Source organism: Balaenoptera physalus, assembly GCF_965194825.1.
Source record: "Balaenoptera physalus genome assembly, chromosome: 4".
Taxonomy (NCBI): domain Eukaryota; kingdom Metazoa; phylum Chordata; class Mammalia; order Artiodactyla; family Balaenopteridae; genus Balaenoptera; species Balaenoptera physalus.
This window is the reverse complement of record NC_138891.1, coordinates 84,508,786-84,526,462: the sequence shown is the minus strand read 5'-3', so window position 1 is coordinate 84,526,462 and position 17,677 is coordinate 84,508,786. Positions and strand designations below refer to the sequence as shown.

The 17,677-nt window shown below is 39.6% G+C and overlaps 1 protein-coding gene across 1 annotated transcript in view; it reads left to right on the top strand.

Moving 5' to 3' along the window:
• The first annotated feature begins 2,023 nt into the window (after positions 1–2,023).
• Positions 2,024–17,677, top strand: part of GAP43 (growth associated protein 43) — a 92,653-nt gene continuing 76,999 nt past the window's right edge. Inside the window, exon 1 of the mRNA XM_082460110.1 lies at positions 2,024–2,386. Coding sequence (XP_082316236.1) covers positions 2,357–2,386 — 30 coding nt within the window. The 5' untranslated portion in view covers positions 2,024–2,356. The remainder of the gene's footprint in view (positions 2,387–17,677) is intronic.

Below are 17,677 nucleotides of genomic sequence, written 5' to 3'. Positions count from 1 at the left end.
AAAGCTTGGCTCGGACTGGGCTCATTACAACCTTAAAAAAATATTAACCTCAGAACTTAATTCTTTTTTTTTTAATCATTAAATATGAAAACTAAGAAGCAAGCCGAGAGGAGTAAAAGTCAAAGTAAGGCTGGATCTGAAGCAGTTCATGCTTGGGAAGACCTCTGGGGATAATTTATAACCCATTACCCCCTGGGTATCTCTCTGAGATAGTCCATTCTGAGGTAGGTGTACCTTGAATTTTGTCAAAATGTATAGAGCGCCTATTAAGCTCAGTGACCTTGATAATAAGTATGATAATAAGCAGTCTGGTTGACACGTATTAAACAGGCTCATAACTGGGACGGACTAGAAAGAATATGTGCTATTTAATTGGGGATGCTTGTCATCACTAATGAACAACAAGAAAGGGTTTGGAAAGTTCTTTGAGATATTTACTTGAAAATACCACCAAAATTTCAGATAAGTACAGTATCTGAGGTAAAGCTACTATGTACTGAGAATGATTTCATTGTGCTTTGCATACATTATATTGTTTGGTCCTCACAACATGTTGGCAAGGTTGACATTATTATCCCTATTTTACAGATTAGAAAACTAGGTGCAGAGAGATTCAGTAACATTCCCAAGATCACACAGTACTATAAATCTAAAAATTATGTTATGTACACTTTTTTGAAAGTCACATTTTCCTGCACCCAAATTATGAAGAACCATAGATGGAATTGAAGAAATAGGCTTCATGATATATTTTTTCTTCTCATAACAGGTGAATTTACTTTATTCTTCCTGCCCAAACTGTAAAATATCATTTTGGGCATGCCAACTAAAGAAACGTCACTAGCCATCCAGCTCTGTGAGAATTACATCATTAGCCACTGCAGTCGCTGAACTTTAATCCACCCTGAAAGGAGGTCAGGGTGGAAAACAGGAATGAGGCACTCTGTGCTCTGGGCAAACTGGCGGGACAGGCCTTCAGATAGATATTTTCAGGAGAAATTTTTAAAGAACTTCGATTCTTGCATCTTCCCATACCTAGAAAAGCACTAAAACCATTAACCAAGATATTTGCTCCTCGTGACTAGCAGTAATCTTCTACCAAGGGGGTAAGTGCTGGTGGCACTCACCCCCTTCTTCAAAATCACACATGTGCAGACCTCCCCCCTTACCTCTTTGGAGCAGGTCCTCAGAGCTATCTGGGAGGATGTCTCCAGGCTATAGTCCTCAGTAAGTCCCCAAGTAAAACTGAAACTCAGAGCTCTCACATTGTGCGTTTTATTTCAGTCAACTGGCACCATTCATATTACACAGATTTATTGTTCAACTGTGCTCAGCTTTTTCAGTAAAATTAGAAGAAACTCCACTTTTCAAACAGGTATATGTGCATTAAGAAGAAAACTACCATGTGATTTTAGATATGGATGTTAATTCCTAAACATTAGTTATTATTTCTGCACCCAAGTGCTTAGAATGTTTAAAATGCAATATATTCATGTGGATTTTTCAAGTATTTTGGAGCATATATGAGACATGTTTGTGCATATCTAAGTTTTATACATATGTATTTATTTTAAGTTATATGAGTACTGAGTACAGTGTACATACAGGATATGATATTCACATGTTATTTCATTTTTTGAGAGAACTTAACCCTCACAATTATTAACTGTGCATAAAATCTAAATAGCAGATATAACATATTGTATAGGTTTGACTACTCATTCAGAATAGCCGTTCTTTGCTTTTATGATATTGGGAAGAGAAAAGAGTTAGTAAAGAAATAGAAGCATTCCTCAAGCCCCTCTTCTCTAAAACGTATTCCATATACTCTCCTGAACGGTCTGGAATAGCCTTCTCTGCAGCTACCCCACCACCCTCTCAATGCAGTGGGAAAGTCGGTGGGTAATTGGGTCCAGATTGGAGATGTTTAAATATTCATGAGGCTGGCAGGGGACTGGAAGGGGGTGACTGTCTAGAATGGGGGTGGGGCCGGGGGAAGTGATTAGTCATTGAAAGCTAGTGAACAATTCTGAGAAAGAGATCGAGAGACAGGGACGAAAAAGAGGGATAGGCAGTGAGTGGGTGGGGAGAAGAGAAAAGAGGAAGAGAGGGAAGAGGAGAGAGAGAGAGAGCATGTGCGGCGAGCAGTAGCTGTGGACCTTACAGTTGCTGCTAACTGCCCTGGTGTGTGCGAGGGAGAGAGAGAGAGAGAGAGGGAGGGAGAGGGAGGGAGAGAGAGTGCGCTAGCGCGAGAGAGCGAGTGAGCAAGCGAGCAGAAAAGAGGTGGAGAGGGGGGGAATAAGAAAGAGAGGAGGAAAGGAGAGAAGGCAGGAAGAAGGCAAGGGACGATACGACCATGCTGTGCTGTATGAGAAGAACCAAACAGGTAGACCTAAAGATTTTTACTTCTTGCTGTTGTGAAATTACCAGAGTGCAATATTTCCCTGTAAAGGTAGAAAAAATATTTGAACCGCTTCTGCTCTGGCCATGGTGCTCGCGTTTCCTTAGCATATGGTAACTGATGCTTGCATCCCGGCTTTTATTCTATTCTTTCACAGTCTGCTTTTGGAATGCTGCTACTAATTAGGATGAGGTTAGAAAAAATACGCCTGTTTGGCTAGAGGAAAAAAAAAAAAAAGATTTTTTTGGCTATTAGTAAATGTTCAGCGCTTTAGGTCTCTGGTTTTGCGGATGTGGATATGGAAATGGGTGTGGAGGAGAAGACGTGAGCTCTACCTACAAGATGGGGAAGCAATCCTTTATATTATTTGCAAAAAGCAGGGTTGAAAGAATAATATTCAGTTATGAGTATTGCTTGTTCTATCGTACAATTTTTTCACATGTGCTGCGGAAGAAGCCTTATTTCCTACATGCATGAGCTTCACATGGGTGCAGGCATTAATGGAAACACATGTGAAGGTTTAATTGGTTTATTTATTTTTCAATGAATGAATGAAACTGTAATTTGGGAGTTTTGTTTTGTTTTGTTTTTTAAGAGAATCTAGAGACAACTGGGGCTGGGGGGAGAAACTGGCCGAGTAGAAGGGGAAAATCCCCTTCCCAAGACCAGCAGCCGATTGTGCACCAGCTGGTCCGAGGAGAGGGTGGACCACGCCCCTAGGAGATTCGAGCTCCGTTGGGATGGGAAAGACGAGCCCGAGTATTACCTGTTGGAAATCAGGTCTCTTCTGCCCTTCCTTTGCATCCTTCCTGGAATTGTAGTGACCAAAGACGGACTAACATTCCGGATAATAAGCATGGTGACTTATTTTCATCAGGAAGAAGGACACAAACGAGATAAGCAAGAATCAGAGTCCCCTCCCTCTCTCCCCCACTGCTCAGGTTTTTCTTCCATTTCAAATTGCTCACTTATTTCTTGAAAGACGTTTTAGAAACTTGATTGGGGTGAGGGTGGGGAAGAATGACTAGTATGGTATTCCGCAGCAACCAACAGTGCCGTGGCATTCTGCAAAGGGAGCTTTCAAACGTTGACCGGAACACGTTTGAGTGATATTGGCGAAGGTTAAGGAGAAAAATGGGTGTGAGATTTGGGTGAGTGTGTGCTTGTACGTGTGTGTGCGTCTCCCTGCGAGGGGAAGCGGTCTTGGTCAAAAAAGACCTTTGCACGCTGGTTGCCTTCGGGTTAGGGTGCAAGAGATAGGATTTGGGCATTATTCCTGTGCAGGTATTGCATAGGGGGCAATTTGTAATACACTCGCTGAATTCGAAGAGGGTGGAGGGAGAAGTGGAGAAGAAACAGGCTGCCAGCTTTGCACATTTAGCCAGCGCCCTGGAAGGGGGGCTGGGGGTGGAGGGCAGGGGGCGGGGTAGTGAGGATGAAGGAGAAGGAAGAGGAAGGGGAAGGGAGACAGAAGCAGAATCTCAGAGCAGTGAGTGGAGAGGGTGGAGAGGCAGGGCAAAAATAAATAGATGATAGATAGATAGATAGATAGGGAGATAGATACAGAGATAGATAGATGATAGATAAAGTATCAGGCACCTGGGGTTTTGTGAGTGGTTTGTGTAAGGGTATTTGGGGAAGAGCATCAGAGTCTTACATGTGGCACTTCCCTAAACTGCTATATGATTCCAGAGATTGATGCTTCCGTTGGCTCATTTTTCAAACCAGGACATTTCCTCTCCTTGTCTTCCTTCATTCTAATACATAAATGCAGTAGATACAGGTGGCTGGGCTAAGCACACTGTCAAGGAAATGTTCTGAGGTTGCCCACCTGGTGAGCTGCAGAAATAAAACTTAGGAAGGTGGAGCCCTAAGGAAGACAATGCTATTCATTAAAAAAGCTTTAATTTGGGGGAAGAAAAAAATATGCTGGTTTACAACTTTTTGCCACCCTATGTATACATATACATGTATACACATGCCGCCTCTGACAAAGGAAACCAAGCATGATTTTTCGAAAGGGAATTGAGGCTAAAGAAATTCCCTTCCCCAAAAGGGGGCAGCTGCCTTCATTTGGGTCCTCTTACTGACAGCCTCAAGTATTCACTAGGATATGTGCAAAGTGATGAAGCTGAAATTGTGTGTTTAGGGAGTTGTAGAAATTCACATGTAAATGTGTACAGTATCCACATACTTTACGTACAACAGTCATGTGTGTACTCTGTGTGGTTTCCATATGCCGGCATGTGTTTTTGCATAATTCATAATCAAGACAGAAAATTGAAAGGTATAGAAATAATCCTATTTTGCCATAAATTTTATACATGTGTACTTCTGTGTGAAATGGTCATGTCCCCTACTGACCACTGCTGTGTATCATTCACATAAGTCAGTATTTAGGATGCCATTAAGTCAGACTAAAGGAAATGGTGTATTCAGGGCGTGGGCTCACACTCACTGACTGGCATTTCTATAGCCTGAGTACTTATGTCTCACACAGGTTTTGTGCTTGTGGGTGAAATGATCCTTTATCATTCATGGCAGAATCCGATTGTGTTTATCTTTTTTCTGCCATCTATTCATCACCCTAGCCCTTAATAGGGAATAAAACCAGGGCAAAAACCTGCAAAGGTCTGAACTCTGCCACACCCATGAAATCCAGCAGAAACGTGGGAGGGGGCTGGAGGGATTGCACTTCCTTCCTCTTCCACTTGAGCTGCATAAAGAAGCCGTCCTGGATTTCCAAGTTGTAATACATTGAGAATGGCTGAGAAGAAAGCATAAATGATCTTTATTAGCCATTAATTACCACTATAGATTATTATAGCAGAAAGAAGAGAATGAGAGTGGGTGGAGAGGAGAAGATGGTAAAGGAGTGGTCAAAGGAGGAATAAGATAAAAGAATCCCTGACATTTTATTGGCTTCTGATTTTTCAAATGTCTTGGGGCTAACTTTAAATAGCTTAATTACCATGCGTTTGCAGATGATGAAAAACTTGCAAGATCTGTGTCCACAAAGCAAGAAAGCTGCGAGGTGTTTCTTTTGTTTAAAAATAAAGACTTTAATTTGTAATCGAAGTAAAGAACATCAGCGCAAGCAAGAAGCCCTTCTAGCCCTCACGCCTTCAATCCCCCCCAACAGCTGCATTTTTCCACATACAACAAATAATTCTTATCTTAGCTGGATCTGTGGTTCAGAATTCCAACCTGGCTGTGCTTTTCCCTTGCAGTGTTGGAAAGGTGTGGAAGGACACTGCCTTGCTGATTGGTGCAGATTCCTCCTACTGATAAATTGGATTCCTCCTAAATCTCACCGAGCCACACCCAGTGTCACCCAGGGACTAAGTGAATTAATTAAATGGAAGCATCGTACTTAATATAATTGAAACTGTTCTTTTTTTTTTTTAAATGGTGATTTCCACCACACATTTCCAAATTTAAACAGAAGAAGAAATCATTTAAAGGGCATTTTTTTTCTGCCAAATTATCTAGACTCGCAGAGAATCTTAGAGAATTAATGGTGAATCTAGAAATGCATTAATATCTGGTGACTCTATAATGCCTTCTAACCCATGCCAAGGTGCATACACAACGATCCCTGCTCTCCCATGCTGACAGTCTGTAACTCTGCTCCCCTCCTTCCCCACCCATGCTGAGGCAATTGGGATAAGAAAATATAGGGTTAACTTTCTCTCTTGCTGAGCTGGCAAAACTACAGAAAACCATTCATGCTTTCTGCTAAAGGGCAGCACTCCTGTTCACTGAGAGGAAGAGTAGCTTAGGGTCTCCTTCACCTCCATCATAGTGAAACTGGGGCTGATGAATCTACATACTTCAGTTTTACCTGGCTCCATAAGGAAAAGGGAGGGGGGGTGTCTTTGAGGCAATGGTAGGTGTATCTATTAACCAAATGTTTCCCTTGTTCATATTGATAAAGTAAGACAAGTCTGAAATCTTCTTCTAATATTAAAGGGACATTTCAAAGGATGCACATACTCAGGTCATCAAAAGAGAAGGTACAGCATTTACCTAATCACTTCCCTATTAGCTGTCATAGAGGCATTTAGGCAACCAAGCATGTCTGTTGTCAATCAAAGAAGTGATTGTGGGCAGGAATTCTCCCTTCCGAATTTCTGAAGTGTGGTCTGGTTGCCCCTGCACCATTGTGTTGATCTTCAGAACATTCTCTGTGCTATTGGGAAGAGCACTGAGCTGAGAGTCCTTAGTTTATACCACTTACTGATTCTGTGATCCTTGACTGAATCACATAATCTAGGGCTTCAATTTCCCTATAGTATGGAAACTTAAAAAAAAAAAGTGAAAACGAACAAACAAAAAACCCATCATGCTTACCTTAAAGGTTTTTGTAAGGACCAAACAAAATTGATATGAAAACAAAGGTCAATACAAATGTAAGAAAATTTTCTCTCTGAGGTTTGCAACATGAGCCTTGGCTTAGAAATTGCCAGTCTTCCAGGATTGTCAAGTGCCTACTACGCTTCCTTTTCCTGCTAGAGAGTAGTTCCTTCCGCTTGTCGTTGATTCCTCCTCTTCATCACTCCCCATTCACTATCCCATTTACTTTAATAAGGCTTCTGGTCCCATAATTCCGTTGAAACATATTCTGAAAAAGACACCATATCCAGTGACTCTTTAGTTCACATCTCATTTGATATGTCTTTGGTATTTTGTATTGTTGCCCATTCTTCTTCCTGAAACTGTCTCCTCATTTGGCCCCATCATAGTTCTCCTTTTTCTCCTCCCTCTTAGATAGGTCCTTCTCCATTCTTCTTTGCTGACTTCTTTCACTCTCTCCCTCCCCAAATATCAATTATCTCCTGGTTATTTATCTTGATGCCTTTCTCTTCTTATTCAACACTCTAATTCTAGGTGATCTCATCCACCTCCAGAGCTTGTAACCACCTGTGTGATTTCCAAATCTGTAGACTGGATCTCTCACCTGAGTTCTGATCCATAGATATCTCTGTCTAGATATTTCAGAGACACCTATGCTCCTTATGAACAAAGTCAAACTCAGTGTCTCCCATTTTGTACCTCTTAGTCTTCCTCCAAATTCCCACCCTTATTGCTGTAACACCATCTATCCAGCTTCCAAACTCTAGGAAAATGGGAGTGATCCTAAAAGTATTCTTTTCTTTCAGTCCCCAAATCTAGTTATGAAATTCTTTGATTCTAGTTAAAAAGATTTTGAATTCATCCTCGCTTTTTCATCTCCACCACAAATAAGCTGATTCTGACTTTCATTACCTCCCATCTGGACAAAGACAGTAGCTTCTTACATGGACTCCCTACCTCCATCTTGTTCTCCTTCCGTTCTTGCAAATAGCATTGCTCTTATCTTTACCTAACACAAGTCTGATCAGATTGTGTCCCTCCTGACAATCTTCTAATGGTTCCCTGTTAACAGTAAGCTAAGTACAAACTCCTCAGCATGGATTACATGAACTAGTCTTCCTTTTTTTTTTTTTCTTTAATTTGGCCGTGCTGCAAGGCATGCGGGATCTTAGTTCCCTGACCAGGGATTGAACCCGTGCCCCCGGCAGTGGAAGCGTGGAGTCCTAACCACTGGACTGCCAGGGATTTCCGGCATGATCTAGTCTTGACTATCTTTCCAGTGCCATCTTCAAGCACCTCTTCTCTCAATGACACTACATCAGTATTTCAGGCCTGCCTTGATGTCTTTGCTCTATGCCTAGAAAATTTCATTTCCCTCTCAGAATAGAAAATTGCCACTCCGCCAGTAAGAGTTAGCTCTTTTAAGCCATTCTTGTCCTCCCTGATGTTAAGTTTTCTTCTACCTTCTTTGTGACCACACTGTAGTTTGTACAATCACTATTATATCACTTGTTACACTATACAGCATTTGTTTTTTCACATACTGGTGTCCATACTGTGAGCTGCTTAAGGGAAAGGGTGAAATCTTGATTATTTTTCTATCGCCAGTGCCTACCACAATGCTTGGCACATAAAGTAACGGATTTTAACTGTGGATAATCTGTTTGCTAAATGAATACAGAACTAGGTTTACAGTCTTTCCATAAGTTGTGGCATGTCTAAATGGATGGACCACTACTAGATATTTTTTTAATCTATTGGCATCAAATTTTGAAGTGGAGCTAATCATCACTGATTCTTGTTATTGACCTATAGACATGAAAACCATCAGTTTTTTTTTTTTAATTGGGGTATAGTTGTTTCACAATGTTGTGTTAGTTTCTACTGTACAGCGAAGTGGAGTTCTCTGTGCTACACAGCAGGAAAACCATCAGTTTTTAATGAAAGCAGAGACAAAATGCAAAATGAGCCTGAGTATACTGTGTTGCTACAAACTATTATAACTGGTACTATCTGAAAACCTCCCTTTGATGTCCACCAACCAGTGTAGCAGCCCCACCCTCTGAGGGTAGGAGAGTCCCAGGTAGTCCCATGGTTATCATCGTCTTGGATCTTCTCGTGCCCTTCCTTTTGGGCCCCAAGTGCTTAACACCTATTGCTTTGTTGCACAGCTATTCCAAATAGTCCCTGACTCAATCCCTCACTACTCTTAGTTATTTCATTGATCACACAAACTTTAAAAAATGCCTGTAGTGTTGGCCTGTGCTCAGGGGCCCACGCCCAAGGATTAATTCCAGTTTCATTTGGGTATCTTTTCTGCCCACCGAACTAGCCACATAATATTCCACAAAAAGAAATCTTGCATGAAGGTAAAGGGAGGTTGAATGGTAAGTAGTCCATCAAATGTCTGTTAAATGAATGAGAATCAGGTCAAGTTTATCTTTCTTAGGTTTGAATTGGCTGAAGGAATTTGGATTCTGAGGTAGGCCTCATGTGGCCAATATGGGGTACACTGTGGCTACAGCTTTACCTGAAAATACTCATTGCCAGACCCTAAGTGCTGGATTTTCTCTGACTGAATTGGCATGGCCTTGAGAACAGTAAGACAAAATGATCTATTGGTGAAGTTGAATAGTGTTTCGCAGTCTCCACACCCTTATTTTATATCTTGCTCATGGCTCTCAATCTCTTTCTTTGAGTTGTCCTATTTTTTTTCTCCTCCCCTCAGGTCCAAGTGGAGTTTGTCTAATTAAGTAATGCCAGCTCATTCTAGTGTTTAGTGGGGGAGGCCATAACAGGAGACTTTTAAGAAAAAGTGTGTCCCTTCCAACTTTCCAAATAGGTATTTTAGGCAAAACTGGTACATTAAGGTATGTCTGACACATAGTAGCCTCTCAACAAAAAATATTTATTGAGGGAATAAATGTAGAAAGGGAGGGATCATCATGATGGGCCATTAGGGGATATGTTTTGGTACAGAAGATCATAGCTATGTACCTGTTGAGAGATGGCTCTGTGTAAATGCACACTCAGCTCTATTGGTCCTCCTCTCAAGGTGGTGGTGGTCAAAGTTACAATTCCAGCTCCTGTCTGCTTAGAACAGAGTGATACCCTTGCAGTGAGTTCAGGTTGTAGAATGGGAGTGTGACCCTCCAGATTCCCTATCCTTAATTATTTACAGATCTTATTTTCTTAGATGTTGTTTGTTTAATGTCCTGTTTCATGTCTTTGTAGTGGAATAAACCCTACCCTGGGTTCTAGACCTGGCTCTGCCAATTGCTTGTCGTGTGACCTTGGGTAAGTAACATCATCTTTCTGAGCCTCAGTTTATTCATCTATGTAAGTGGGCACATAAAAAGAATATACTCCAGATCCAGACTTACCTTTTCTACTAGGCTGGTGTGAGGCTCACATAAAGTGATAAAAATAAAAGTGTTTTGCAAACGATGTGTTTTTCAAGTGTAAAGTATTATTAATTGAGGAATTCCACATATTGAAACCTAAAGTACTCACAGTTCTATGCCAAGAAGTACCCTTGCTCTCTGTATAGAATATACATACATTTCCCATTCCTACCCCTCCTCTCCTGTTCTCCACAGAGTAAATATTAACCGTGCTAATGGATGGGAGCATAGCATGTCTTTATCATTTCCTTCGAAAACTTCAGTGACAGAACTTAAATAAGCAAATATTCAAACTGTCATGCGACCCCAACGATCAGTTCAAAGGCATTAGAAATATGCACTATTTTTCTTTTTATCTTTTTCTGTTTTAGTCTGTTCTGCACATTTAGATTTCTCTTTCCATTTGCTAAATTGGCTGCTTCTCCCCTATCCCCATCCTCCCCCACCACCACCTCACTTCCAAACTGGGTTCTCAGCACTAAGATTACCAGGCATGCTGTGCTCACATCAATCACATGAGAACCCAGTGAGGCAGAATAGTAGAGAGGGAATGTGGAGCTGATTGGGAGGTTGAAAATGCGGATGAAGCCTAGTTGGGGAAAGCACTGTTCAAAGATGGTCACCTGAGCACAATTTTCATACAAACTCAGGGTTTCTCATTGCATCAGGAATTAACCTTGATCAAAAGTGGTATACAGTCCTGAGTCTTTTCCAACTCAACTCTAATACCATAAAAAATCTAAACTTTCAGGATCTCTACAAAGGACATTTCAGTTCTCCTACGTCCCTGGTTAATTGGGATGTTATCTATTTAATAATACAAAATTTATCCAATTCTCATATAAGCAATAAATTCTTGCAACCCAAAGGATCTGATTTCTTAATGTATGGATAATATTTGAAAATATTTTTAAGCATAACAATGGGATCAAGTTTGTCTAAGAGATTTGCTTTTCCTAGAAGCCAGAAGTTTAACATAGAAAAATTAATATCCTGGATATTTTGAAAAATACTTTATAAAGGGGGCTTATATAGAGTTTGATAGAAAGATACATTAACTAGAAATTTGCAAATATGCAGGTGTCCAGAGGGAAGCAATTATTTTTTGGATTATATTTACAGTTGGTTAATGATCACCTTTAATCTTTCACTCTAGCCACCTGTCTGTGTCTCGCTCTGCTTCTGTCTCTCTGTGTGTGTGTGTCTGTCTGTATCTCTCTGTCTCTCTCCACATACACACACACACACACACACACACACACACGTACTTGTATTATTTATGTCTCCTTTTATTGGGTACAAGTAACAGACACCACTTTTAATGGTCTAGAAAAGGGATCTATTGAAAGGAAACTAGATATCACATGAAATTAAGAAGTTGAACAGCCAAGCTTACGGGAACCAGAGTAGATCTGGGAACCTCAACATAAGGAATTCATAGACTTTCTTTCTGGAGCCCTGCATTTAAAAGACTCAGTTACTAATAACCCCAGCTTCTCTGGCTCTCAATTAGAAATTCTAGCTAAGAAACAGAAATATATCTATGTACATACACATATACAGAGAGAAAAAGAGAGAGAGAGGGAATATGAGAGAAAGAATGAGACTGAATGAATCTGACTGGTCCTTCTCAGTTCAGCTAGTTACCAGTAGAACAATCATCTCTAACTGGATGAAGGGCCAGATCACGTGATTTAGACAATTTCTGGAAACTCACACCTGTGAATCTAGGGAGAGAGTAAATTGGCTGAGAAAGAGTCTCCTGTATGTCCATAATAGGGAAGCTTACTGGATTAGGAGGGATTTACCTCAAATGTGGTAGATCACTATTTTCCCTTTGGCTGTTTTCATTTAGCCTGTATTATATATTCTTATTATTGGTAGGTTTATCACCACCGATGACTCTGAAAGGAAGCAGTAACCACACAGATAACTGATCTCATGAGCTTTTATATCTAAAAAAGAAAAGTTAGGGCAAATCTCCACAGCTAGAGTTGACAAGCATTTTTTTCACTTTTTTCCAGAAGCTGAACTCTGGCAGGTTCCACCTGACTAAGAGGAATATCAGCTACCGTATGCTCTTGCTAATTTGGCATGGTATAACTTTGATCTAACTTTTCCTTTTTGGTTTGTGGGATTCGTTTCTGCAAAAGGATTGGGCAATAACGGGTGTAAAACATCTCCCTTGAATTTATATCAGAGAAATGCTACTCCTTGATATTAGTCATCTCATTTTGAATGCCCTTAAATTAATTCCAGCAGTAATCATCATATTTATCTATTTTTAGCAAATTGGCACTTTCTAAAACATTGAGCTGTTGTCTCCATATGCACCAGTTTGCTCTAAATGTAGAATTTTGGTAATTAGCCTTACATCCATTATTTGTAATCCCAGTTCCAATAACTATTCAAAATGTTATTTTTAAATGAAAATTTGAAAGACCCTAATGTCTTCCCATTAATGACTATATAAAAGAGCTAGATGAAGCAAAGAAAAAATAAATGAAATGATCTCCAAAGGTTAAGCCAACTCAGGAATTGGCTGCTTTTCTAAATGGCTTCAGAACCTCTTAGTCAGCACAACCAGCCTAGGAACTAGCCTAGACTAGGAGCTGTTAAAATGCAAACCCTCTTCCCACTCCTACTTGCTTTTTGGTTCAGAAACCAATTTACCAGTTTGGAGTATAAACTGAGAAGTAAAAGCTCTTGTTAATAGCCAAACTAGATCCTCAACAGCTAGTCTAAAAGATGCATTGCACAGTTCTACTCAAACTCCAGTAGAGGCAATTGTCTCTTGTAAAGAGAAATTATTCGTTTCTAAATAACTAACTTGCAATTTGATTTCTAGATCCACATTGTATTGGGGTTCTAATGGGGGAAGGGAAATAAGCATTGAGTATATTTAGGGTGGACATTGCCTTTCAAAGCCCTTTTCTTTAAATCTTTATTTGAGAGATGTAAAGGAATAATGAGACTTTATAAGTCATCCACCTTAAACATCCCCCATTTCATCTTCAGCTAGGCATTTGGAGAATTTTTCTTCCAAAGTTTTACTGGATTAATATTTCTAAAAATTTCTGAGATTTTCAAAAGGAAAGAGAGAATATTATCTCACTTAAAAAATATTGGCTCTTTCTTTAGATGAATCTGATTTGGGGGTTTGATTTATTCAGTTTTGGTAATTTATTTAGTTTTTTTCTGAAGAGTAAGCACCATTTGCAATCTTCCCTTAACCACTGCATTTCAAGGACTTATTTACTCCAATGAAAGAGAAGGCGATTCTATTCTTTATCGCCTTGGAAAGCTACTCTGGAGAAATCAGGTTGGTATTTAGTATTCATTTGAATAAATCTTTCATGCTAATCTAAATTCAGTGCTCTTCATGTCTTTGATTGCCTTTGATTGAGAATACGGAGTGATAGCTTTTGATAACTCAGCCAGATTTGTGTTCCATACTGATGGACAGTTAACTGGAGAGCTGTATAGAAAACATCAACAAGATCTAGTTTCTTGCATACTTTCTTTCATCTTGAACTTCATACCTTACCCCTTTGGAGTGAAACCAGTATAGAAGAGAATATGAAGAGGACTATTCTTGAAAAGGGAGGAGGAGTTATAAAATATAAATATAAAAAGTGTCATGTTAAGCTAATTATCTTCTCCCTAGATTAGACCTCTGACTCCCCTACTCTTGACAATATCTTTTTGGAGACACCAGACATTCCCAGTTATCCAGCTCATAATATGGAAATAATTACTCTACCTTCCCTCATGAAAGCCATACTATCGGTTACCAAATTCTGTTTGCAATGTCTTTTATGTCTTTTTCCTTCTTCTGCCAGCCTTTCTTAACCAGCATTCTAGAATAGAATCAAGCCCTAACACCCTAAGGCCCTAAAGCCCATAACTGTAGGTAATGAATTAATCTCTTCCCTGTACATCTAGACCAGTACTAGTTACACAGCACACTTTGCAGAATGGAGGAAACACTCAAGTCATTTTTTAAGTGTTCTGTGGTTTAGATGAGAAACCCCAGGTAAGAAAGGCTGGATAGTCACCAAAATTCCCTGCTTTCTTGGCATCATCTTTGCATACTGCCTGCTGGTTAATCTTACTTTTCACTCCCCTTTTTCTCAAAATTTCAATGGTTTTTCTTTGTTTAGAACATTAATTCTAATTTATTTATTTATAATTGTTTTTGAAGGCTTATCAGAATCTGGTACCAATCTTCTATTCTTGCCTTACCCCCTACTGGCTCTGCCATTGACTAGACTTGTGAATTTAAACAAATTTAATCTCTCTGGGCTATCATTTCCCTCTATATAAAATAAAATTATTGAACTAAATTGTCTCTAAGGCTTTCCAACTTATAAAATAGCATGTTCTATAGCAAAGCTCCTCCTCCACTGTGGCACTTTGTCTTAGTCACACGTAGCATGAATTTAAGTATGTGTCCCTATACTTTGGTTTATTGTCATTTCCACTACTTGGAAAGTCCCCTTGGTGCCGAGTTCAATTTCACCCACACTCTGAGGCTGGAATCATGAGTTATCTCATTTGTGAAGGCTTTCCTGATGACCAGTGACTTCTTCCCCTCTTAGATCTTCAGTATCACATGCTACCGGTCCTGTTTATTCAGCCTTCACTAAACAGAGCCTTACTTGATTATCCATTGGTATTTGTATGTACCTGATCTTCCTGAACTAGTTTGCAAACTCTTTGAAGGTAAGGTATCGAGTTCAGAGCCTGGCTCAAGAAACACATTTGATTGTCTCCGAGGGGGTGTACAGGACAAATAGATGGATCTGTAAACTCTCAGAAAGACAAGTGGAGCTATCTTGCATGACCTCTCTGGGACATTTGAAACCATGAAACATGCCTTCTCTTTACTTTCTTGGCTCCGTAACACCTATTTCTGCTGTTTTTTCTCTTCCTTACCCTTGGTTTCACATTCTTTTTTTTCTCCCTTGGCTCCTCTTTCTCTCTCCGCTCCTGAAAAGTTGTTGTTATGCAGGCTTTTGTCCTTATTCTTGCATGTTCTTAGTCAACAGAAGCTCCAAAACTAATCTAATCCGTGCCCACAACTCCTACATGACTAATGGGTCTCAAATTCTCCAGGCTCTCTAGCCAAGTCTACTTCCCGGGCTCTAGAGCTTTGTATCTAACTGTCCACTAGAAATCTTGTCCTGATGACCCACAGGAGCCCAATCTCCACATGTCCTAAAAATAAGTCTTCATCTCTTTTTCCCAAATCTCTTCCCCATTCGCATCCAGTCATCTAAATGGAAATGGAACCCTGATTCATTCCCCCAGTCTTCCTTTTATTGTTAGATGCTACTACTTTTTCTACTTTCTATAAGTAGAAAACAAACAAAATAGCCATTCATTCTTCCTTTGCCGTCACCCTCTACCTCAAAAATACGTCTTGTCTCTGTCCCTTTTTCTTCATCTCCACTATCATCGCTAACCCAGTTGTCTCTCTTGGAGACTGACAAAACAGCCTTCCCGTCTAATCTCCTGTCTTTCACCCTCAACCTTTTATAATCATTCTCCCCTCAGTAAAAAGAACGGTCTTTTAAAAATTTTCTATCAGATCATGTGTTTCCACTATTTAAAACCTTTGATAGCTTCCTATTCCACATAGAACCAAAACCAAACTCATTACTATTAAGGCCTATAAAAGTCTACATAATCCAGGACTTGCCCCCTCCTCTGAATTTTTCTTATAACCAAACCCTTCTTGCTCACCAAGTCTATTGGCCTCCTTTTAGTTTTTAAAACACACCAAGCACATTCCCTCTTCAAAGCCTTTGTGTGTGTTACTCTCTCTACCCAGAATGCTCTTTCTCTTACTCTTTACTTGAGAGGCCTTCTGTGACAGATCCATCTGAGTGGTGTCCAGGTTACTTTCTAACACATCACCCCACTTCTTTTGTTTTCTTTAAGAATTGTTCTCAGTCTGATTTTTTAAAAATTTACTTGCTAATTTTCTGGTCCCTGCCTATCTCTTCAAACTTCAAAACCTACCCCTCTTCACATCCCACACTCCACTGTAATTGTACAATTTCATGGAACAACCCACGTTACTTCAGCCTTTCCTCCTTTCTAAACACTGTTCCTTTTGCCTGGAATACCTTCCTTTCCCTTCTTTTCTACATAACACCTTTCTAATATATTTCCACAATGTGGCTAGAGTTGTTTTTTTCTTTGTGGAGACTCCCTGACCCTCCAAGCAGATATGTTGATCTTTCCTTTGTGCCATCATTGTGTCTAGTACATGCCTTGTACTACAACATTCCACAGACTTTATTATAAATATTCATTTACATGTCTGTCTCTTTTGCTATTCTAAAAGCTCCCTTCGTGTAGGAATCATGTTTCATTTATTGTCTTATGTATATAGCCTTAGTTCAATGCTTTGCACATAATAGGCTCCCATTAAATAGAAGTTGAGTAAATGAAGCCCAAACATATGACCAAATATCAGTGTCTAATGAGTTGTATGTGATGGCAAAATTTGGTTAAGTCTAAGGCAAACGTTGCCCAATTCCCATCAATTAATCATGGAAACTGCCCACTCTGGCACACTTTATAATTAGGCACCTGATAGATATCTCACACAGAGCTAAGACCGCACAGACTTGGATTTCACCCAAGTGGTGCCAGCTGGTTGCTTCAGCAAATAACAGTCCCCATTTTGTAGAGAGATACTTCAACATGGAAGGATAGCCATGCTTGACACTATAAACTTCTTATGATTTGGGCTAAGGATGAATACCAGTTTAAAGTTATATATTTTTAACCCATTAATATGCCTTCCAAGCTAGGTGCTAAACATTCAACTTTTTCATAATATCTAAAACTGGTGACTTCTGAAACCCCTCCCAGAGGAATCCTGGTGAAGTTTCACACCCTTCCTCTTTGTTAATGATATGACTTGCAGTTTCATGTACACATTCTCTTACTCCTTTTACTCTCTTTAATTTCAAATTAGAAAAAAAATATGCACTATGATGTTTAATTGTTGTTTTTTCTGGTGACTGTCTATGTGCTATGGAAGCATCCACCTGTCTGATGTTGTTTATCCCTAAACTGATAAACAAAAGGAAAGATTTTCCTACAGGGGAATGAAGAAACAAATGGCCAGGTAATCATTGACTTAACAACATCTAGCATATGTCTCTTACAAAAATATGATTCCTTCTGGGGAGTGGAGCTGAGGAGTAATGGATTCCCCCTTGGAATTCTGGAGAGGGAGAAATAATCTTCAGTGTAGTCTGTTTCCTTTTTAAGAATATATATGAGAATCAAGAAAACAGAAGAAAAAAAAAAAAAAGAAAACAGAAGAATGGTTCATGGTCATTAGGTAGCTAGGTCCCTTTGAACTAAAGCTATATAACATAGAGATTAAAAATACTTTTTTGGGTCTGGCTGGAAACTTAAACACTCTTTTAGATTTCTTTCTTCAGGAAATGATATTCTAAGTTTCAAGCTGCTAACTTGCAAAACAAACTTT